Raw genomic sequence first — 25,189 nt, forward strand, 5'->3', positions numbered from 1 at the left:
CTTGAGAGGACTAGCTTTAATTAGTTCTAATCTTCACAAAAAAATTAGTTTTCTCACCAATATTTATTCATTTCATATTAAGAATATTGCTCAAACTCAGGCATGGACAGTGAAAATAAATGCTGGCTATAATTAACTTGAGCATTTAAGTTTAGGGGAAAATACTTATGTAAATATGAGGACTTTAAATGCTTCTTACAGAATTACAAAGAAATCTAATTTTGTCTAGCAAATGAGTTTTTCCTTATGAGATATTTTAAAGTGTTTAAATTTTGGCTTGCAGAAACAATGGAATATTAAAATTAATTTATTAAAATACAGCACATTTAAAAACCTTCATGCATGTAATCCCTACTTGCTACAAAAATTTTCTGAATGTATACTGATTTTTTTATATAATATTTCATCGGTGTTATGACAGAAGGGAAAATAGCTCACATTTCTTCTTAATAAATATTCACATGACTAGTTTCCTTGATTTTGTGTAAAAATGTATTTATCTACTGGAAGTCATATAAATCAGGCTAATAGGAAAAAACTTCCTGTTGCAAGTTCTAAATGTCATCCTGTAAAGAATCTCATTTCATTCCAGAATAGCTACTTAAAGGACCAGGAGTTTGAGTCTGGAGCTCAGACCTGCAAAGGACATCCAAACAAGAAACTTAATTCGGTGAAAAAAGAATTTGCAAGATTGAATTTATGCAGTTGCAAATTTAGAGTAGGCAATAGCAACAAATGATGTCATAATTAAAAGTATTCGCAGAACATAAGATGATTTGTACCGGAGAAGACCTCTAAAGATAGCCTAGTTTCAGACCTTCCCCTAGGCCATGTTTCTTGGAGCCACATCCAACCTGCTCTTGAAGACTTACAGGGATAGGGCATCCATAGCTTCTCTGGGCAACCTGTCCCAGTGCCTCACCACCCTCACAGTGAAGAATTTCTTCCTAATGTCTAATCTAAACATTAAATATCTATTTAATTATACCTCTTTCAATTTAAAGCCATCCTCCCTTCTTCTATCACTACGTGCCCTTGTAGAAAGTCCCTCTCCAGCTCTCTTGCAGCCACCTTTAGGTACTGGAAAGTGTTGTAGGATCTCCTTGGAGCTCTCCCTCCAGAGTGAGCAACCCAACTCTCAGCCTGTCTCCACAGGAGAGGTGCTCCAGCCCTGTGATCCACCTCATGGTCCTCATCTGGATCCTTCAATTTTATTTTTTTTCTGCTAAGTAAGAACAGAAATTTATGACTTAGTAGAATTCATAGCACAGAAAGTGTGTGGCATCTCTAAATACCTAAATGTTACAAACAATGAGAAATAATAATTAATGTATGTAATCTGAAAGTATAGGGAAACAAAGCTCAGAGAAAGAGGGGGAATGGACACATTTTCATGTGTGGTGTGTAGCTGGTTGTAAGAGGTTACCCAAGAAATTACTGGAAATACCTTATTTCAAATGATGATATTTGAATGGAAAACTTATTGTCCCAAATGACACTACCTACTGTGTAGAAAACAGGCACATCTGAAAACAGGCACATCTGAGTGCTCTAGTCTTTAGCTTAGCAAGTCTTTAACTCACTTCATCTGGTGTAATAACTTTTGTTGTTACACCAGGTGAATTATGTAATGATCTAGCCTGCCACAGTATAAATCATTATTGAAATAGTCGGTTTTTTATATTTTATATATTATAATAATGAAAATCATTATTAAATCATCATCAGTGTTTTTGGGCTGTGAAATATTTAATAATATTTCAGTTCAAAAGCAAACAATTTCTCTGTAGATGTTAATACCTTTTTTCTGCAGCATGGCTCTTCAAACGTTAAGTAACGTAAACGGCAGTAGACAGGGAAATATGTTTTTCTGCATTGACATTTTTTGCAACAAATCCTCTTCTCAGGAATTTCATTGTTCACAAGAGGGGGAAATTAATCTACAGAGAAGCTCAGCTAGTAGTAATAAGATGATTATTACACATTTTTACATCCCACTTGGTAGCTGGTATATCTTAATTCTTTCTTTAAAACTGTGAAAAAGAAAATCAAACCAAATAATCTGTCATTTGTGTGTTAGGTATCTAAGCATAAAATGCATTTAGGCACTTGGTGTCGTAGCATAAAGTGCAGGGAAGGTTTCATTCTTAAATACACGACTCCTTCGTGGCTCTTGCAGTGCTAACACCACTTCTTCAAATCTCTAATGTTTTGAGGCATGAAAAGCTGCCAATAGTCATTGTTGACACCTGTAACTAAGTTTAATAAGGGAGTACTAGTTAATATAGTGTGTAGCACTGCTGAATTAAATACAGGAACTTCCTAAGTAGCGCCTTCATTGTGTGATGTTTCTTAGTCACAGCCTTCTGCACATTGGCCTAATTACTACTGTAGATTCCCAACATCATTTATTATTTGATTAATATGCAATTCCTTTCTCAGATTCATCAGTAATAGCAACACAATGCCCAGACTCTTGTATTCCCCTTCCTTCCTTTCCTCATCAATGCACAGCAACTCGTTTCTTTCATTTTTGGCACATCATAATTTAATATTTACCCGTTGTAGCTTGGTACCAAAGGAACAATTATTTCCTAATCACTTGCCTTCAGGGGGTTCTCTACTTGTGTCTGGAGAAAAAGGGCAGTTTGGGAGCATGCCTGTGTTTCCTTTGTAAGGACAGCCCTGTTGTTAGGGCAGGGCACTGTGTGCTGAATTCTAATGCCTGGGTGCAAGAGCCAGCCTGTGTGGAAGGGGCAGCGTGGGAGGTGCTGGCTGCGATAGCAGAGCCCCAGCCTGGGGCTCCCTGCGAGTGGGGAGCTGTGCAAGTTGTCCGGCCCGTGCCGATGGGAGCGCAGCCCTGGAGCGCCGTGGCCAGGCTGCAACACCTCATCCCCCCGGTACCCACCAGGCTGCTTGGCTTGGCAGCCAGGCACTTCAGGTACCATTCCTTTAAATATTTATCATTTGCTGCCACAAAATATTGTCCGTTCAAAAGCACGTTGTTGTGTATTGGCATAGATTTTTATGTGCATTTGGTAGATTTTGTAAGATTGTTTAAAATTTACGAGTGTTTGTAATAGGTCTTGTCCTGGATTGGCAAAGGACTATGTAACAGAGGTAACTGTTTATGTATGGAATATTTATTTTCAAGGAAAATTGTAGAAAATTTTCAAAGGTAGCATGTTCAAACCACAGAGAAGGTACCTTTAGTTCTGGTACTAAGGTTCTGATTTTAAATTAATACTGGATTAGTTATCTGTCTCTGTCAAGTCTATAATAAAGATCTTTTGTTGCAATCCATCTTAGGGCTTTTGTGTTATAAACTATACCTAGAAACTGTTAACAGGAAGACTAGATTAATGCAGAGAGAAAAAATGTCATCAGATAAAACATAGGTCTCAAAAAGCAATTTCAAGTTCCATACTATGTTATGCATTAATACATTTTTAGCCTTTGGGGAAAAGAGAAAAACTTGTAATCAAAAATTAATTTAAGCATTCTTGGCTGTACCTAAATTAGAACCCTGGATACTTCCAAAATTGTTATTAATCAAATGACCTGACAGGAGCTCACTAGGAGAAAATTAATGAGTGCAGACTTCTGAATAATATTTAGTAATGCTGACCAGAAATTTTGCAGCTCTTTTTCTAATTTTACATATGACAATTTAAAATACTTCTATTTCGAGGTAGCCATATGTGTCTGTACATGTATGTTATGCAAATATATTGTACATCTGCTCTTTATTTTTAAATTAACTTCTTCAGAAAGCTTAATAGAAATACAAGATCACGAAGTCACTATTTTTTCTTGATTAATATCTTAACAATGAAGTGACATGTGGTTCCATATGACTTAAATATTTCTCCATTAATACATGGATACACTTGTTTAATTTATTTTTTTTTAATTTATTGTAAAATATCATTGCAATTTTTGCTGGTTGGGGTATAATGATTCTCATCTTTTCTGGGAACAATTCACAAGATTTATTTTATAAGTCTTCACTGTAATTTAGTGCTATATAGAAGGAAAGAAATTGATAATTAGTATTTTGTGCCTTTAGGGTTTGGATTTGAAGAATACAATTCTATTCTATCTGGTTTCTGGTTATTTACTGGTTTGTAACTTTAAAATAAAACAGGTCATTAAAAGATTGGGTCATCATACCTGTAACAAAAGTTTTAGTTTCAAGATACTAAGAAGTAGAATTATAACGAAAACCAAGCCTAAACACCAATTAATTCACATCTAACATCTGGAAATTCTTAAGGGTGTATTTTAATTTTTAATAGACCATAGAGAGTTTTTTCATCAGAAATTTTAGTCTTTGTGTATTCTGTGTTTTTTATGTTATATGCATTTTGGAATTAAGATGTTATACAAAAATGTGGATTATAATTTTCTTATTTCTATTTTTGCTTAACATACCTAATGTGAGGGAAATTTGTAAGTCTAAATGTTTCTTGCTGTAGACATGCTAAACAGTGTTACATCTAATTTTGTTCATTGAATCTTGTTGGTAAGCCAGAAGTGTAACTGGCTTAGTGCGTTATTGACCCCAGCAGTCCTGCTGTTCAGAGTAGGTAGTGTTAAACCTGATTTGTTTTTGTTTTTTTTTTTAATTTTTCCATTTTGATTTAAATAACTTATTTATTAAGATGAACAGAGATATTTTTACAGTTATTGGGAGACAACTGCAATAATGGTGGCTGGGATTTCTTTTTTCACATGAATGACTCAAAAGACACCATAGTAAGATGGAAGCTGTTGGGAAGGTAGTGGAAAATAAAGGAAGTAGCATTGGATGCTTAATAAATTGACAAATCAGTAGATACTTGTTTATATTCTGGAAAATCATAGTTGAAAACAAAGGAAAAAACTTCAGTTATGTGAAATCAAGCTGAGTTTACCCTTGTAAAAAGGATCTGTCTTGAAAAGCCACAGTTAGTGAGCTGTTTCAACTCTGAGTTGTTTGTGAATTCCATTTCATGAATAGGAATCCTGCTTAACAATAGGTACGAGATTTGCAAAATCCACATGCCGTTTATTTCACCCCATTGCGTTTTGCACTTGTATTGGGAAAAAGAAACCAATATTGACCTGAATATTCTCTCCTTGTATTTAGGATACCTTAAGCTTTTGCTCTGTACATGTGATCAGAGTGAAATTTTTCATGAGGGTGAGAGGGGAGGGGAGGGGAGGGGAGGGGAGGGGAGGGGAGGGGAGGAGAGGAGAGGAGAGGAGAGGAGAGGAGAGGAGAGGAGAGGAGAGGAGAGGAGAGGAGAGGAGAGGAGAGGAGAGGAGAGGAGAATGTATAAATGATTGTGACAACCTCTCCCACCTGCACACTGGGACAAAAGGGGCCAGAGGCAGCCTGAACAACACACAGTTGGCAGGAATTCCAGACGAGTGGGGACACTGAGGAAAGCCCGAAGAGTGGGTTGTAGGTAGTGGGGAAAGGTAAATGATTTTCCCCAGCAGAATGGGAAATGGTGTGCAAGCCCTGAGGGCTGCACTCACAGGGTGGGGAGTGGTTGCTGCCCACTACGATGGTGTGTTTTGTGACACAGCTCATTGACTTGACCCAGATTGCAGCTTCACTCGCTGAAAATATGCTGGTGTTCCCTCTCAACCTTCAGGTAACCCCTGTAATTATGAACAGATATGTCAACTTTCTCCTCTGGAATATCACTGCTGTTCCTGTTAATGAGGTTGTGCTTGTTGCATTGCTACTGGGGAGTCGTATTTTGCACTGTTGCCCACACTGAGAACTCTGCTGACACTGCCATCATCAGAGCCAGTGACAGTGGCTATTTAAGATTTTCTTGAAAAGTTAATTTATCAGAGATAAAGCTCTTAAAAGCCAGCATACAAATTATTAATCCCTCCATTTCTTTCCACTCATAGCTTGCCAAAATTACCTTCACTTTGATGATATTAATTCATGGTAGTCACAAGCTACATAGGGCTTAAAATATAGTTTTTTCTTTTCCAGAGTAAAAAATTATTGCCCTTTTTTAATTTGTTTAGCTGAATAAATATTAAACTTTTAAATTTTGACAAGGAAGTAGATGTGGCTGTAGTCTGTGTCTGTGATCAAATCCAAATTGATTTTCAAATATTTTTTGTGTTCTTTAAAGATGAGTGTGCAGATGTATACAGGCATAGGGAGAGACTGTAGTCTTGTGATACACACCTGAGAGAAAATTGGTTGGATGGTAGTAGCTGAAAAATAATTTTTTAACAATGTAATTAAGCCTTAGAGATTGACTAGAACTCAAGTCCTACCCATATATGTGACTGTGTTCTCTTCTGCTTATCTGATGTGACAGATGTGCTGAGATGATTGCAGCTTGTTCTATAGGAGGAAAATACTAATTGCCCCAGACAATTAATACAATACAGAAGTCAGTCAATATTAAATACAGAATAAGAATTGCAAATTAATTTTAAATATATTTTATGGTTATATGAAGTAGACTGGTTTTCACAATCTGTTAATTACTGTCTTGCTAATCAAATTATTTCCTATACAATGTTATTGAGCTAGATCCTTCAGTGACCCACTGATATATTAATCTATTCCCGAATAATCTTATGATCAGTTCAGCAACAGAATATTTAGAGAGATTGTTGTTGTTATTACTTGGGTAACAGTATTTTTCGTATTTGTGACTACAAAGAAAATACGACATATTTTAGTGGTGACTCTGTGGTTTATTGAAAAAAGAAATTATCAACTTCCATTCTGTGCCCTTTATAGGCATTGCTCCTTAGGCTGACCAAACTCTTGTGACTAGAGACAGGACTCAAGGAAACAGCATGAAACAGAGGAGGTTAGATTGGGTATCAGGAAAAGGTTCTTCACCCAGAGCATGGCTGGGCACAGGAACGGGCTCCCCAGGGAAGTGGTCACAGCACCAAGCCTGCCAGAGTTCAAGCAGTATTTGGACAATGCTCTTAGGCACAAGGTGTGATTCTTGGAGTGTCCTGTGCAGGGCCAGGAGTTGGACTTGATGTTCATGATGGATTTCTTCCAGCTCAGGATGTTCTATGATTCTACAAATATGTCACAACTTTTTTGGATAGACAATCCAGTATAGGAGGTCTTAAGATGCAAATGATTCATTTTATGCTCATTCTTAAATAGCAGTGATGTCAACATCACATTCCAGTAATATATTCCACATTTATTTTCTTTCACATGCTTTTTAGTTGCAATAAAGTCTTTTCGTAGTTAGTTGAAGTTAGAAAAAAATGTTTGAAAGTGAATTGCAGATTTGAGGGAAGTGTTCCAAAGAGAAGATTTTCCATTCTACGACATGGCTCACAGAAAGGATACCAAAACTGTAAAATTAACCAATTTCTGTTGAATTGTCAATTTAAGATGTCAGTTGTCATCTTGTCAGATCTGAGATATATCCTTTAAGGGATGTTAATTACCTTTAGAATTTTTAAATTGTTATGTTGACTCATCAGTAGGTGGCTGTGGCCTACTTTGTTGAGGGACACCACACTGTAGGTGACTGTTTCTTCTTAAATTTGTACCTGGTCTTGATCTTGCATTGAGAGCTGCAGAAAAACAAGGAACACAAATTCTTTGCACATTTACCTTTCATAGTAGAGGAGTGCATTATAAGAACTTCATCTTTGAATTTTCTCCAACTGGTATGACTTATGATGTCTTGTAATATAATTAAAAGAAAATTTACCAGGAGGATGAACTTGGTTTTTTAACTTACTCAATTCTGATTTTACCAGATTTGTTAACGCATTTAAATTTTTTTATTAACTTGTGTATAGCGTAGATGCAGTTAGTACAGGAGATTTGTTAACACATTTAAATTTTTTTATTAACTTGTGTATAGCGTAGATGCAGTTAGTACAGGATTATGTAAGCAAATATAAGAACTATTATATATTCTATTTGTGATTCCTAGGGTGGGTGGGGGGAAGTGTTAAATTGATTGTTGCATTTGAAACTGTGGTCTGTTCTGCCAGCAGCTGGAATGTGATCAATTAAATGGGGCATATGAAAGGCATTGCTGTTGCACATTGTTAAAGGAAAATTACAAGCAATATTATAATACTGAGGTCTAAAGATATATTCTGGAAATGGCTGGATATAAATTTGACTCCATCAAAGCAAGGGCATTCCATGCTAGATTATTAGCATGTTATAGAAAAAAATAATAGATTAATTTTTAAATTAATCTATTTTAAATTAATCGATTAATGCTAAGAAAATAATGACATTTTTAGTAAGGATGAAATGTAACCTAATCAGAAGTAAATTTTTGTTAATAAAAACCATGTGATCATGAAATTTCGTTAGTCATCTGAAAATGAAACTGAAGTGTAATTTAATTTTTAGTTAAATTGTGGGGCAGGTTAGTTCATTTTCCCCACCTTATTGTTGTGTTTTCACTCCTACTTGTCTTACTATACTTGTTAAAAAACCTAAATCATTCCTGTGACTACTGACATCTTAGATTTTTCACAAGCTTCTAGTGAGTCACGTAACATTTCTCCACACATCTTGCAATTCTGAAATATTTCTACAGGAGGGCGTTGAAGGGAAGGTGGTAGCTTGTTTCCTGCCCCAGTGCTCCCCAGGGCCTTTTCTGAGCACCAGCAGCCGGGGACCCTGTCCTGCTCGGAGCCAGGGCTGTGGCCGTGGGGGCAGGTACCCTCAGAGCAGGTTTCTAAGGTTTCTGAGCTACTGCCAGCAGTGCTTGAGAGCTGTGAGACAGGGAAATCTCATTCAGACCCTAAGATCCCTAATAACTGGGATTAGAAGAGGACTGGGCAACACACTCAACAACTTGCTTTTTTGATAAGAAGTGTGGTTAAATCTTGTTAAATCTTTTATTCTGAAAACATTTTAATTAGCTCTCTTTAGTGCCTTGTTCTGCTAGTTTTTTAAGTAATAGCAACTAATTGAAAAGCAACTCGAGCATTTTACCTAGTTCTTGAAAAATGACATATGAAAGCATAGTAGCTTAACAAAAGCATTAGGCATAACTGTTATGTACACACAGTTGTATTCTGTACTCATACTCAAAACACATGTGAGGGGGATGAGTTTGTGCCAGCCATTGTGCAAATGAAGTAGCAAAGGGTTTTGCAAAGAAGATTAGAGTTGGCTTCTCGAGTGGATTCAGAGTGCTTCAAAGGATGTATAGGAAGTGGGGCAGAAGAGTTTTCAATAGTGACTCTCCAAATGACATCGGCACCTCTTTGATAGGAGGAGTTTCATTTTAAGATCATTATGGAGTGAAGTACTTCCAGTCAACTGAGTGCAAACTAGTGCCACTTCAGAATAGCTGCCTCCGAAGATTTGCATGGAGTTGCAGGGAAGAGGAGGTAGTTGTGTTTGAGGATTTCCTCGCCTTCCTGAGCTCTGAGCTGGGAAGCAGCAGGGCTGAGGGGAGGGAGACCTGTGTGACAGGAGGAGAGCTGTAAACCTCTGAGGAGGTGTCATGTAACCTCTCAACCGAGGGATTCTCTTATGCACTGACAAGCTGCTTCTCTCTTCTGCCTGCCTGGGGTTGTGAACACTTTCCAGGGCTTACTTGGGAGTGACATGGTAACAGGATTTCATGATCTAGGAATGAATTTTTCCTTTGCTGCCCTAATGGCTTGGGTAATGCATGGCTTGGGAGCTGGGGTGGGAGGGAGGAGGGAGGGAGGATGTGTGCTTTTTTTTTTTTTTGCATTTTGCCTAAAGGATATAAAAGATTGTTAACAATGCTTTTTGTTGTTGTTTTTTCCTCTTTCACAGCTCTAAAGCTACATAATAAACATAGTGATTTCAGATTTTTTTCAGCTTTCTTGTTATGAACTACTTAAGGAAAAATATCTTTTGTAGGAGTGAAGAAATTGTGTAAGAATGGTAAAGTTCCACTTGCTGTTGCACACCTGATACTACTCCCTTGTTGCGATCATTAGTTACAATTAGGAAGGAATCATCAAAACCTTCTATGTGTTTGCAACAAACTGCAAAGAATATGAGGTCCATATTGGACAAATTACCAGCAGGTACTTTTGTTGTATAGTGCATCCTGTGGCAATTAGTTTCAGAATTTATTGAACATTGTGTGAAATGCCTTTTCCTTTGTTTTAAAAATATTTAAGTGGTATTTTCCTTTGTTGCCTCCCTTGTTTTATTTCTGTGTGAATCTGGTAAATATCCTCTCTTTAGACTTTGCGTAGTTTTCAACTATTAGGAGTATTTTTAAAGGTGTCGGTTATATCTTCTGTTGTTTGCTTCCCTTCCAAGTTTATTCCTCTTTGAAAACTACACCTTTTAGCATACTTACTGCTCCTACTGCTGCCTTTTCTAGTTATAGTATGTATTTGTGTAGGACAGCCACAACAGCATTATTCAGATAGAAAATGTTGAAAGTGTGAAATTTTCTGTGAAAATGTTTATTTACATACTTGTTTGGACCTACTTTAAAATACTTTTCTACATGGTATTTATGCAACACTGTCATTAAAGCAGTAATCAAGAAAGGGCTCAACTTTGGAATTAATATTTAATTGCGTCTGTAGAACACTGCTCACGTATCATTTGTTGTGTTTCTTTGACAGGGGCAAAATGGTTCCTTTATTTTTTTGTTGGGGATCCATGATAAAAAACCTATAGTTAAACATTCATTATCACTTTTTCATTGCCTCCATCTGAGACAGCATTCGGGTTTGCACTTTTTATTTTATCTGGTTTGTGTGTAAAGTCTAGCTTTTCAGTACTTAGGTACTTAGTGACTAGAAAGATTTAGGATATTTCTAGTAAATGAAAGTAAATAAAAATCATAGAATATTTTTGATTGTTCTGTCAAGAAAATAAGGGTGGTAGACATGATGTTAAAATGCAATGAATGAGATGCAATCAGATCCTGGAAACACAGAGGTGTTTCTCAGGTCCACTTAAGGATCCCACCTGGGTCCATCAGCTATGAGCCCTGGCTTCAGTGAAAGAATATACTCCCGGGAAACCAGGCAAGGAGAAATCTAAGCAGTCTGCGAGGTGAAAGTACCCCTTTACAGTCACCTTTGCATCTTCTAATTCACTGTGCCATTCTAGTTCAGCAAAATTTCAGCTCTATCATGTCCTATTATGCAAAAAAACCCTCCAAGTTTTGACCAAGTAAGGATAACAGTGGCTAAATATATATAAATATATACTGTATATATGTATAAACATGTATAAATATATACTGTAGGGAAAGTGCATTCTGTGGCTCAACACAAAGAACTGGCTGTATCTTGGGAACATTTTAGGTAAGACTTCTAAGCAGAGGACAGATGAAACAGGCGAGCTGGATGGTTGAGGAGCTGCATATGGGTTGCGTTGTGGAAAACCTGTTTTCCTTTGGTCTGAAGAAAGCATAATCTCTTCTGCAGTGGGAAGGGAGAGTAAGTTACACCAACACTAAATGTATCCAGTCTCTGTGTATCAAGTGGGAATCTTCTCAGAGTGTTACATGACAAATGTTGAAAAAATACAGAATTTTAGGAAGTCAGCTTTTTGTGAAGAAGAATTTTTGTAAACTGGTAATAATAAAATAATAAAATAAAATAATAAAATAATAATAATATAATACAAAATAAAGAATAAAATAAATATAATATATAATAATACAATGTAAAAATATAATAATAATACAGTAATAAAAAAAATAATAAGCAGCACTAATAAGATGAGGGAGGTAACTTGCCCTCTGGGAAACTCTTTCCAATCAGTGTCATGGGTGCAGAAAATTACCAGCCTGGGATTCACAGGCATAGACAATTCTTATGCTGTCTGTAGAACTAGTAAAGACTCTTGCTGTATTTACCATTTGAATTTGGAAAGTGTGAAGGGGTAGGATTTCTGAGTCCTGGAGGGTATTGCACTACAAGTCTACTGTGGAGATTTTCATATTTGGAAGATTCATTGTTAGCTGTATTGATTGTCAGTAGCAGTGGAGGGGGAAGGGCAACATCTTTTCTTTTCCTACCTTGATTATGTATGATTTAGAAGTGATGTTTGGATTAGAAGGGTGACTCCTGCTGGTAGCATGATACAATTAATGAATCTACCTTTCGACTATAATGGACAACAACTAGTTCGACTTCGACCTCATAACAAAAGGACTTTTTGTTGGACTTTGCTTGCACTGAATAAGGAAGTAGTCCATCAAGAACACAATCTTTTTCTAATGGTTTTGGATTGCAGAGATTTTTCCGTCTTTTTTAGGGGATGGGGGGTTTAGGAAAAAACAAAAACTGTAAAAAATTATTTGTCACTTCAATGGAATCTGAATCAGGTAAATATTTAAAGAGAGAGAATGAAATAATCTATCTCTGGGAAAAGAAGAAAATATTTAGGTGCTCACAGAGCAAGGAACTCCATCAGTACTATGGAGCTATTTTTATCTGTTGGGATTAGTCAATTTAACTTCAGACATAACCTGAATTTAAAATATTTACAATTAAAATTATAACAGTACTGTGTCTATTTTCTTTGCAGGTTTGCTGGTCCTCTGATACATTTCAGAATGCCGCTGGTAAAAAGGAACATAGACCCCAGGCACTTGTGCCACACAGCTCTGCCCCGAGGTATCAAGAATGAGTTGGAATGTGTCACCAATATTTCCTTGGCAAATATAATCAGACAACTGAGCAGTCTAAGTAAGTACATTGTCTTAATAGCTGTATTTAGAACTAATATATTTTACAGTCACAGAAGTATGAACACCTTTTCAGGTGCTCAGTAGAAAATTGTCACTGGGTCTGGAATGTGGTGCTTTTGTGGGTAGTGTCTAGCATGGATGTCTGTGAAGGAATACTAGGACCTTTTCTAGTAGCACATCTTAAAACACTTCATATATTTCTGTTACCAGAGGAATATGACAGGAAAATATCGCTGGTAATTGATGAAGTCAGTAATTGCTAACCTTAGAGCAATTCTTGAGTAGGGAATATGACTTAATGAGAAATATATCACTGGTTGCTTAATTCTCTCTGCTTAAACCCTTGGTCATGTTGTGGTCATTCAGGAAAAAAGAGGAGTTGCCTTCTGAAATAGTATACCCAGAAATGTAATTATTATATGGTATTTAAAATAGTTAAAGATTTTTCTTCCTTCTTCTCCCTCTGTCAACAATTGTACCCTTGGTGCATTTGAGAGAAGTGAATACTTCTCGAGCTGTGAAACTCTGAAGGGGTTTTGCTGAAAAGACTGATCTCTGGCTTCTTCTTTAAGTTTTCTTCTGGTTTCTTCTTTAAGTTACAGCAACTTAAAAAGTTGTTAGATGAACCAGCATAATCACATTTTGAATTTCCAATACTACAAGTGCTTTTTAACCACTAGGACGTTACTAAAACTACCAACACATTAAATATTTAAATGTGTGTTAATATACATCTAAAGTGTGAAAACTTTTCCAGCTCCATCATTTTCTTAGAGTCACAGGTGATGTAGCCTAATTTGTTGATTAGATTGATTTAATTATTGGTTTGATGATACACTGTATGATGTCTGTTGTGGCAGCCTTTCAAAACTGTTAGGGTGTCATTAGGTGGAAGACTTAATTGAGGACATTGAATTATGGAATTAAGACAGGAATGCTTACAGCATATAAATACAAACATTATTAATATGTTAATAACATATTAATAATGTTCATATTATTAATAAACAGCAGCAACAAAGGAAAATAACTATTTGAATACTCTTCAGTGAACCAAGAGCATATCATATCAGGATGCAGTATATGATCACTATCTGCGGATTTGCTTCATTCTGTGAAAAGCCCTTCCCAAACTACCTGCTCATGTACTAGGTTCCCATTCCAAGTCACTCTTATTAATGTTGTGTTATTTTATTTTCGTTTGTTTATTTTAAAAATTCACACTTGATTGTAAGCTTCATCTGGGGAGTTTGCTTTTGTAGGTGGCATGCCAAATATATATTTGCCATTTTCATTTGACCCTAAAAAAACCAACAGTAACTTCTATCTCAACATCATGGTCTCGGATTCACTTATTGAGATTCAGGTGGCTTTGCTATGTTTTCTTGGTATACAGATCTCATATCTGATGTTGTATGTACTGCTGCTTATGAAGAGGTCGGGATGAAGCAATACTAAAACAGAAAGGACTCAATTAAGGAAGAAAAAAAGAAATTAAGAATATCCGTTGAATGCTCGCACTTTTATTACATGGTTTGCCTAACATATAGCACAGAGATACATTTGCAAGGGAATGTAACCATATCTGTGTATACGTCCTCTTTGTAAAAGCAGCGTGGTTCTTCCCTGAAACATGCATTCATGTATTTATACCAAGTTTTTGTCTGATACTGTGTGTGTTTTCAACAAAAACAAAACCCAAACTTTTTTCCTGCAATTGAAATAGAACATGTTTTGCAAACTATTATTTCTTAGCAGTACTAAAGACTCGTCTTTAAAAATGAGGATCATGTTACAAAGGTTTGGGTACTTGTGGAAGTATTTTGTTCCAGAATTCTTTCAGCTTTTCTGCCTGTTTATGCTAGGAGCAATACAAATTCAAAAATATTCAGGAGTTCTGGAATAGGAATTTTGTGTCTCATGCTTACACCCAAATAACCAGTCTTCACTTGGTGCGTCACTGTCAGGGGTGTACAGCGAGGTCTGCTGACATGCAGATAAATTTTAGTAGTTGCCTGTGAGTCACAGCTAGCAGGCATGGTTTTGCAGCAGTCCCCTGGCAACCAGCTTCTCTGCACTCCTTCCCTTTTTGTTTTCCATGGATAATATGTATGTTTGAGAATCAGCCTTTAAGTTGTAGACAAAATGAGCTTTACTCTGAGGGTGGAAACTGAGAGCTCTGGTAGGGTTTTGTTTCCTTTAAACTAAAACTGCTTTTGCTGGTAAAGTTATGCAAATTTAAATGAATGGTCTTTGACCTGATTAATAATCAGTCATCTCTGTCTCTAAGATTTTTCATTTACTTACCCTCAAATAGGGCATCAATCTTCTGCCATTATGGTTATGATTCTCAAGACCAGGCAGTCTTAACCTTTGTTCTGACATGATATGGAGAAAGAATGCTGTTGTGGAATTGGAGCCACCAGTACTCTAAACAATACCAAAAGTCATTACTGAGAAAAAATAAGCATAGTGTTTTGTCACGTAAGTCATTGTATCTCCATTTTTGGAGATATTAACATCTCAACTGGATTAGTCAAGCAGCTGGATCTAATTGGATCTGCTTTGCACAGGGTGTTGGACTAGATGACTTTTGGAGGTCTTTTAACCTGAACAGGATTGTATTTCTATGATCTTGGATACATTTAAATAGGATATACAAGCAGAAACAATACTTTTGTAATGACAGGAATTCTGTTTTCCTGTGTTTCACTATAAAATTTAAAGAGGTTTACATCACTATGTCAGTGGTAACTACCATGTGTCTCCATAAAAATTATCAAACCTTTCATAGCTTATTTGATGTGCTGCTTCTAATTGTTGAGTTTGAGAAATTTTTTTGACCTTTAAAAGAAGTAGAGATCAAAGGACAAAATATTTATTTCTCCTTTGAGTGATAGTCCTTGCCTTTATCCCTGAAGCATGAAAACATGTCAGTCTGTCATGATACAACATACAAAATTGCCAGTAAGTAATTTTTTTCCCCCGTCTATTCCCAGTCTTCTCTTACTTCATAAAAGTATCTGTTTTCTGACAGCTTTTCTTAGCACTGTGGCAGAACAGAAACTCTCTGGACAACAGCAACAACTGTCTTAGTTTCCTAGCCATTCTTCCTAGTATTTCTTTCTAACAGGATCTGCTTTGAGGAAGTGCTTACCTAATGTTTGCAGCAATACTGCACATACATTAGTACTCTCTATACGTTGGTGTAATGTCAGGCCATAACATTCCCCTATACATGAAACACAACTGAGAGCATTGTGCAGCTGTGCCATTGTTAGAAGGCAGATAAATAGTTCTCTTGTGTGAATGTAGCCTCCTCATTTTGTTCACAGCTATTGACCAATCTTGTTTTTCCTTTTATTCAGCTGTTCCATGGAAACAGAATCTCCGTACCATGTAAGAAACTTAACTGATGGGGTTTGTTCTCGGCCCCGGTCTCTGACACCTCCATCTAAGGAGGAGAACATTTCTCTTTTTGAGTATGTGTCTTTAATGAATATTTGTATTGCAGACATTCAGACTAGGACTTTTATTCAATCATAGCAAGATGTCATTCCTCATTTTTTCATTTACCTCTGCATAACCAAAGAGAATGCTGCATAATTCTGCTAAGCTAGAGTGCCTTATATGTTAGTGAAAACAATTTTCACTTAACATTGAACCTTTTGTAGCCTTTTCCCTATTTCTCTCTTTTCTGTGTAGTATATCTATTTTTACCCTGTTCATCTAATTCTTTCTTTTCCTTGACCCTTATTTGTTAGTTTTCAGGAGTGAAAGCCTGACTTTGGAGCAAATAATTTCTCCCCCTTATTTTTTCATCTCAGATGTGCTTAAGTTTTCTTTCTTATTTTTTGCTTACCATGCCTTCCCCAGAGGTGTTCATCTTGTGAGAGACACTTTTCTCATATTGTGAGAAACACTTTTTCAGCTCAGGAAAACCTTTAGTTTGTTGTGACTTAAGTTATTAACATTCAGTAGATGGGAAATATTTCTCCAGAAATACCTAGCTGTAAGGTGTTGGGACTGCAACTTATTTTTAGAACCAGGCCTCCTGAGCTCAAAGACCAGCCTCTCTCTTCACCTTGTGTGTACAACATCTTCAGCACATGGTAAGGTTCTCACGTGCTGCATGATTGGAAGTAAATGTCTGCAGATCTGCAGCTAGAGCTTCAGTCAGTATTCCAGAACCCCTGTGTTGCATCTTGCCCTGCCCATCCTCCTTCTCAGTGTGTTCAGGAAAACATTCCTTGTGAATTTTCTTCATTAGTCACTCCTCTTTATTCATTAATATTACAATTGCCAGGGAACACAAGTGTTCTTGCACACAAGGGGGTAAGGAAACTGATGGACTTGAAAATTAAATGCTAACTCAGCTTGAGAGAACCCCAACCTCTCAAAATCTGCCATCTGATTTCCTGATGTTGTCTTTGCAGCAGTGGCAATGTGACACTGTTTTGTGTCCATCCCAAATGGTAATGCGAGGATGAACAAGGGGTCAGTAAAGTTTCATTGAAAGCAACTATGTTTTAGTAGAAAAAAGTCCCACCTGTCATTCTTGGCCTACATAAAGCAGTGAGTTTGGGTTATGTTAGAAATGAAAGGAAGAGCAAGACATCCCTGTGAAATGATCATTAGCACTGCTACTTTCCACGTAAGTTCAGCTCTCAGCAGTCTCTTTCACAGATTTCTGAATACATAATGGTAATCTCAGCTAGTTTACTTGATAATATCCTCAGTGGGTGGTAACAAATGGTATCTCAGACTTCCATGGCTGAAGAGTTTCGAAGGCTGGCTTCTTTTTGGATGTCAACAAGAGGCATCAGACCTGCTCTCGTTAAGGTCTTTAACAAAGTTTATTTGATACTTCTAATGCCCTGGTCAGGTTGTCTGATAAACATCTGGTTTAATTTTCCTGGCTAAAGGAATCAAGTTGTCTCCTCAGTACTCTGATACTCCTACTATAATGCCCTTACATTTTCATAATGAAAATGGACTGCCCTCACATTTTCATAATGAAAGTTCCTAATTAGCATCAGTGCTATGTATTTAGTATGTCATTTTGCAGAGCTTGCTCAGCCATAACCAATGAAGTTCCCAAGGATCTACCAAGATTCGTATCTCCAAGTTCAGTCTCCTAGCTTTTAGTCTGTTTTAGTCTGTTTCCTAATCACATAGCTGTGAGATAGAAATGATCCTGATGAGAAATAAGCCAAACATTCAAACTCAGATACATCTTGTTTTTTTCTAAAAAGTAAATTGTGTAGTGAAGATCTGAAGCTGAATCAACAGGCTATGGATATGTTAAATTATATGTCAGAAATAATGAAAGAGGAAACATGTATTAATAGACTTAGAATATCTTTCCTGTTTTGCTGTATAAAGGAACCGTGGTTATATATTGTGAGTGGCTTATGTGGTAACTAATGATTCTGAGAGAATATTTTCTAATAAATACACTATATTGTCTAGAAAAGGACTATTCATTAGTGAATAATGTAATTTTGCACAGTGTAAATATATTAGGAAGGGATTGAGCACTGGGACATGTTTTACAGCTACTCTTGTTCTGTACCTTTATTTTTTAGAAAATGTTGCAGACAAAATATTGTATAGTGTTTGAACAGGAATGAAATAACAGATCAAGGAATAATAGTGTATAGGTGGGTAACAGACTAAATTCTAAGCTTATTCTTTGAGATGTTTTACCGATTTATGCTTTTTTTTTTAAATTGTCAAACTGATATTTTTAAGCTAATATTATTTTGGGGTTCGTGTGATTCAATATATCAATATATTTACTATTTTAATATCAAAGAATATTAATATTAATTTTAGTGACATAAGTCTATTATACTTTATACTTGATAATGTCACCACATATTTAATGTATTATGTATTTTTGTGATTTAGTTCAATAATAAATGTGTTGGGTTTGATTTTAAGGTTTTAAATATTAAAATATGCAAACACACACACACACCACTGACCCCCAGAAGTCTGACAGATCACTTAAGGCTAAGTTAATTTAAATCAATACTTCTGGCAAGATTGAACAATTGTCTTATTTTGAATATCCTGGTTGCTGCATCTTGCACTGGCCTGAGTTTTACCAGTCATCCTCTTGAATTCACAGAATGATGCTGTTTTATGGCACTGAGCACTGTGTGTAGTGAATGTGTTTATCCAGGTAGCTACATCAAATTCAGACCATGTTTCACAAAGGCTGCCAATGCCATAACTGATCTGCAGGGTGCTGCTTCAGGCTGGGGTGCAATTGAAGGCTTTGGAATTCTTTTTCTTTAACAGTGCAGAAGGATAGTAAAGAAGTGACTTCTTCCACAAGTCCTGGTTTAGGACTCATGTCCCAGTCATTGTCTGAGAGTCTGTAACTAAATCTGTTGGTAACTGATCTAGTGTTTCAAAATTATTAATTTAAAAGGCCTTTCCTTAGGGTTTGCAAGCAGATACAGCATTGAGAATGACAGAATTCAGGTGGATTTAAGAACTGGAGTTTTGAGAGGACTGCTAGTGTATTCCCTGATCCTTGGTATGGTTCTAAGAATTTGAGCAACACAATAATAAAGGTTTTTAAGACATTTATTTTTCATGGTTTATTTAACTAGACTCAAATACTGTCCAGAACCTGATGTGGACGTTGTGATCGACTTCAGTTCATCTGATATGTACCCAGTCCCCTAAAACAAGATAAAAAACCCTATTTTCTTTACCTTAGTATGTTTTCATTTTACTGTGTTGGATAATTAGCAATTACTCATTTGTGGATAAAAGACAGGAAGGTTGGATAAGTGCTTAAGAAATTATTGGGGGAAATTAGGACATAAAACAAATTAGGAGGAATATTCGGTGAAAGCAAAGCACTGTAAAATTGATCAGTATTTTTTTGACATTTTATAAGCCATTGTACACTTATTGCCATGGTAATGAATGGAAATGGAGTGGGTGATACATGTTTTGGTGGTTTTAATTTAAAAAAATTGAAGGCAGTAAGCAGTATAATTTTTACTCTATTTTAGTTAGTAGCTACTAGCTACCGTTCTGTTTTCAGCTCATGGGTGTGTTTTAAAAGTCAGAAAAATAATTGTTCAAAAAGCCATCAAAGTACATGCATGTTATTGAGGGGAAGAAGGACAAAACACTGTTTCCAAGACATTTTGTCTGTCACAAAAAAGGATATTGACTGACACCAGAGAGAGCTGCATTCCTGTATCCCTTTCTTACTGAAGGTTTAATTGTGATCAGAGCCCTTAGTTGCATTAGAAAAGGTTATGAAAAGAATAATAAGGTGAATAATAAATTCCTTCATTAAAACTGAACAATAATGTATCCTTTTATTTAAATTTTTTTTAAGTGCTCTGTTAATAAAAATAAATGCCAAGCAGGTTTTGCAAATACAGTAAAATAAGCTTTTCACAGACATGGAATTAATTTAATTTCAGAAGTTTATATTGTCATTTAATTTAGTAGGCAAACAAGACCACTGATCTTTCTGATCTGCTATTATGTATCCAACTGTGAGCAGGATCCTAAGGCATTTATATTACAATTGTCATTGGGAACTGTAATTCTCTTTATTGTGCTGTGTGAAACAAGAGTAGAGTTTTTCAGCAGGCCCATAATATTTTAAATTTTCTGAAGTGTTAATGATACTTTGGAATATTCATTGTGTATTATGGAATTAATTTAGCATTCTTACTCTTCTGACGCATTAGCGATAAATTATGTGGAATGAGTTCAGCTTTGTTTACTAGGGTGCTTTTTTCTCACACTTTCTTTTACTTATTTGAGTTTGTGACACTTTGTTCAGTATTATCACCTGTATTGTGTCCTTTGTAATCCACTCAGAACTGAGGACAGACTCCTATAGAATGCACAGAGATGGCAACACAAATACCGGGTTATGTGTGTTATGTACGCATTTATACATTCACATATAGTGTTCTTTGGAATGGTAGTTGTACATTTCACAAAAAGCAAACATTTTGCTTTGCTAGAGGAAGCATTGGTTAAATATACCTCTGGCTAAAGAAAGAGACCACCAACAGACAGGTAGGTGGAAACATCATGCTTGGCATACCACTTCAAACATGACAGGTTGTTTTAAATGTATTTCCTATTTGAGGATTAGTGTTCATAAGCATAGACAAATTATTCCTTGCAGTATGTTTGTGGCTGCATGCAATGCATTGAAAAGATTTCCAAGACAGATTATTTGCAATTGGAGCTCGTTAATGAGGTAGATGAATTTTAAGCTTGATGAAATGATACAGATAAAAATTTAGCCTGAAAATACACCTATAAAAGGGAAGTTACTGGATTTTAAAGCCCAGCTCCTAAATTAATTTTTAATTCTATACCTGAAATTTTATATTTTATTTTAATTTTAGTTTGTATGTGTCTGAATGTTATGTGAGTTATCTAATTAAAATTAATATTTCTGAACATATTATATGAAATGCATTAAATTTTTAGTATCTGTGTATTAAAACTTCAAGAATCTTATTCTTAGTGGATCATATTTTTAAGTAATTTCACTTGCTTCAGGTACAGGTTAAAGAACATAAACTTTTCAGAGTTTCAAGATACATATTAGAAAGTCTTATGTTAGGTGAATTGCCAGTTGAGAAGACTTTTACTAACTTTCCATCTAAATTTTTCTGCGGACTTGTGCTACGAGACAAAGGTTCTCTGCATGGGAGTGCCTTTGATCTGCTTCTCACTGTGGCTATTAGCAGTTGCTCCAAGAATGAGAGAAAGACAGCATGTAGGATATTCCTATTAATCTCCCTGCTTCCAGCATTTTTCAGCCTGGAAGCCTCTCCAACCAGCTGAGGTTTGTCTGTATTTCCTAATGCTCAGTGTGTTTCTTTTCATTACATTGGCAAACTTTGATCTCTTTTTTTTTTTTTTTTTTTTTTCAAATAATTTACACATATCTTAATTAACACAAATCCCAGCATAGCAACTTAGTAAAACTCACCTTTCTTGACTGTGAAGACTGGTGATTTACTCCTGTGCCCTGTTTTCTACCTTTTGAGGAATTATTTATCTGTGCCACTTCTTTTGTATGCCACATCTGTTAGGTTTTCCCCAAATTGTTTGATTAGGGACTTTCTAAACCCTCTTGGAAATCTCAGTAGATCATAGCTCTCTATGTGCTTCTAAACCATTCAGAATTTCCCTTTACAAGAGCTGTGCTGGCTCTTCTGTTATGAATCATCCAGATGTCTACTAATTCAGTTCTTCATAATGATCTATACTAATTTGTATGGATGTCAGGCTTATGGGTCTGTAGCTGTCAAGCTCTCAAGATGTTCCATGAAAAAAGAATTGAACCTTGTTGTGTGTTTCAATGTGTATAAGTACAACTGTTCCTAATATTTGCTGGTCATTTAGTTCCTTTAGTTTTGTAATTTTTATATAGTCTCTTCAGTTTCTTTGAGCCTCCCACAATGAATTCTGGCATCAGGGTCTCTCCAGTTCCCTTCAGTGGACACCAATGGAAGGTGTTAAATTAGCTTGTCCACAGGGGTCTTGTCTTCTCTGTATTCCTTCATATTTTCATTGCCAGTCAGCTCTACAGACTCCCTGGCAGGCTTTCTTATTCCTCATGTCTTTGAAGGAATATTTATTGTTAGTTTGCTAGTTGTTCCTCTTCTGTTTTCTTCATCTGTACATTTCTTCTGATATCATCTTTTATATTCCATTGTGTATAGTCATGCTGGTTTTTTATTGCTGTTACCTAAGTCTTAATAAATGGTATGTGCTGGCCTTGTGCTTACTGCACAGCATCTTTAAGTAGTTTCCACAGTACCTGTAGAGATTTAATTTTTGTTCTTTTGATGTGTTTATATAAAAATTCCCTCGTTTTTATGTATACTTCCGTATGTATTGCTCACCAAAGGCAGAATTTCCACAGCTATCCTTTTCTTTTATACCTGTCAGGACCTGTGTGCAAAACAGGTAGTTAGAAATTTGTGAGATTTATACTTCCAAAACCAACCTAAGTGCACAAACAGTACATGAATTACATATACACAGTATCATAGAAGGTTTTGAAAGCTATCACATTGTATTTCAGAAGTGTGGCTACACATTCTGCTGTGTAGTCTGGTGGGGTTTTTGCAGTGATATTGGCAGACTACTCACATGGAGTCTTGAGAGCATTAGAAGCAGTATGTGGAGTACTCAGTAGAAGAGAAACTCATTACTGATCCTTTTCTCATGATATTTGAATCTCCTGCTCTTTTGTGCTAAAAATATGTTCATTGATGTGAACAAAGGAGATTTTTTGGGTTGTTTGGATTTTTTTTACTTCAGTGTAAATGGGTCTGTTACTAGAATTTTGAGCCTTCAAAGTAGGATTGTTTTAGTGTGTATTTTTGAATAGGCTGGTTCTAATTTATCTAGCTGTGAATATTTGATTTTCCTTTATTTTCAAGTTCTCTGTACAGCAGGAGTGGAAGCTGTGCTTCAGTTTGAGAACAGTGTTGAGGTAAATTTAAAGATTAGTTATCGCTCAGACAGGAGCAGCTTCAGATGCTGGAAGTGACCATTTAAGAAATATTCAAGAAGCTGTGCAGTTCCATGCATATCAGTATTGTTAAATGTTATAGCGGCTGAATATCTGTCCTGTAATGTATTAAATAATTGCATTTCTGATAAATAAGTTGCATATTAAGTATTAAACTTCTATTTGCTTTTCGAAAGGTCTCTTAATGGGCTCAGTAAGTACAGGTTTTTCCAAGTGATACTCGTGCATCTTAGAATTACTTAATTAAAACAGTAAGAAATCATTTCCCTTTCTTGTGGTATGCTTGAATTCTTTTTCCCCATGTTTCAGGTAAATATGCTGAAGATATATTTGGTGAACTTTTCAATGAAGCACACAGTTTCTCATTTAGAGTCAACTCCTTACAAGAACGTGTAGATCGCTTGTCTGTCAGTGTTACACAACTCGATCCAAAGGAAGAGGAATGTAAGTTACCTCCTGCAGGGAGGATTTCTTATATTGTCACTCAGACACCACTGATAGGTGAAATGGAAATAATAGTTTAATAGTTTAAATCATAAGAACATACAGCAAAGCATCATAAGAAAGGTCTATTTCTATTTCTGCTAAGGTTTCTTTTGTAGCCTTGAGCAGCTTTCTGAGCTCAGTGTTTTCATGGTTACTGAATGATACTAAGAATTTACATAAAAATAGCTACAGGAGTATCTGTCATTTCAGTCATGCTATGTATTTGGAATATTAATATTATGTAATATTATGTGATGCTTGGAGATTTTTTTAAACCTTTCTATTAATTCTCATGGAATGTAAACATTTTTCCAAATAAGGTTTTTGCATTTAACTTGTACCATCTTACTTTCTGTATGACATTACAGTTGTATAGTTTCATTTACTGCTGCTGTATAACCTCTTGGAATATTTCTAAATAACTTTAAGTATTGTAAATATTGGTTAGCACTGAGAAAACAAGTACTTTCAAAAGTCATCATCTCATGCCTATAAGATAGAATTTGTATGAAATTTTAAAGGCTGTCTAGGCTTTGTTTGACCACCTAATGCATAAGTGCTGTGAAGCTCTTTTGCCTTCTTCAATATCTGTTGGTCACAGGTGGAACTGTGAAAAATCTTGTAACCCCAAACAATTTAGTGTGTTCTAAAGTGTGTGATTAACACCTAGAAAGTAGAGGAACATCCCATCATGAAAAATAACTTCAGATTGCCTGTGGGATCCAATTTTAAACTATAGAAAGCTGTTTCAGTTTTGAATGTCTAGATATAATAATTGTGTATTATTACACTGTGTGATTACAATTGTGTATACAGAAATAATGAAGTGAGAGTGGTCTTCAGGTTGTCTTTGGTTATAAATGTCAAAATTTCACTAGTAGTAAAATTAAGCAAAGGGAAGTTTTGTGTCTGTATTTCGCATGATGTTAATTTTAGAATGGGTTTTGAAAGACAGCTGCTCACAGCTAGTAGCAGATTTTCCACAAAGTCATGAATTGCCTAGGGAAATTCTTACATTAATGGGATTTTCCAAGTCTCTTGATAACTGAGCATAAATCACCCCTGTACACCTCTTTTTCCAGTTGTTGTGGTTTAACCTGGCAGGCAGTTAAACACCACACATCGACTTGCTCACCCCTGCTCCACAGTGGAAGGAGGGAGATAATCAGGGAAGAAAAATTTGTAAAATTTGTGGATTGAGATAAAGACATTTTAATAGGACAGAAAAGTAAGGGAAAACAAACATCAATAATAATATTAGAATATACAGAACAAGTGACTCACAATGCGATTGCTCACCACCTACTAACTGAAACCCAGCCAGTTTCTGAGCAGCAGCCCAGCCCCCGTGCTGAGCATGACACCATAAGGTATGGAAAGTCTCTTTGGCCAGTTTGGGACAGATGTTGTGGCTGGGTCTCTTCTCAGCTCCTTGGGCCCCCCAATCCTGCTCGCTGGTAGG

The 25,189-nt window shown here is 36.0% G+C and overlaps 1 protein-coding gene across 5 annotated transcripts in view; it reads left to right on the forward strand.

Moving 5' to 3' along the window:
* Nucleotides 1–25,189, forward strand: part of WASF1 (WASP family member 1) — an 87,149-nt gene that overhangs the window by 46,044 nt on the left and 15,916 nt on the right. For 3 of the 5 annotated variants that reach the window (XM_021553799.3, XM_021553800.3, XM_021553801.3), the window contains exons 2-3: nt 12,524–12,684; nt 23,551–23,685. In XM_021553799.3, coding sequence (XP_021409474.1) covers nt 12,552–12,684; nt 23,551–23,685 — 268 coding nt within the window. In that variant the 5' untranslated portion in view covers nt 12,524–12,551. Of the gene's footprint in view, nt 1–2,841; nt 2,942–12,523; nt 12,685–23,550; nt 23,686–25,189 lie in introns of those variants that run through there. The other 2 variants (XM_077782272.1, XM_021553802.3) reach the window with 2 other exon arrangements.

The sequence above is a fragment of the Lonchura striata genome, chromosome 3, assembly GCF_046129695.1.
Source record: "Lonchura striata isolate bLonStr1 chromosome 3, bLonStr1.mat, whole genome shotgun sequence".
Lineage (NCBI taxonomy): Eukaryota > Metazoa > Chordata > Aves > Passeriformes > Estrildidae > Lonchura > Lonchura striata.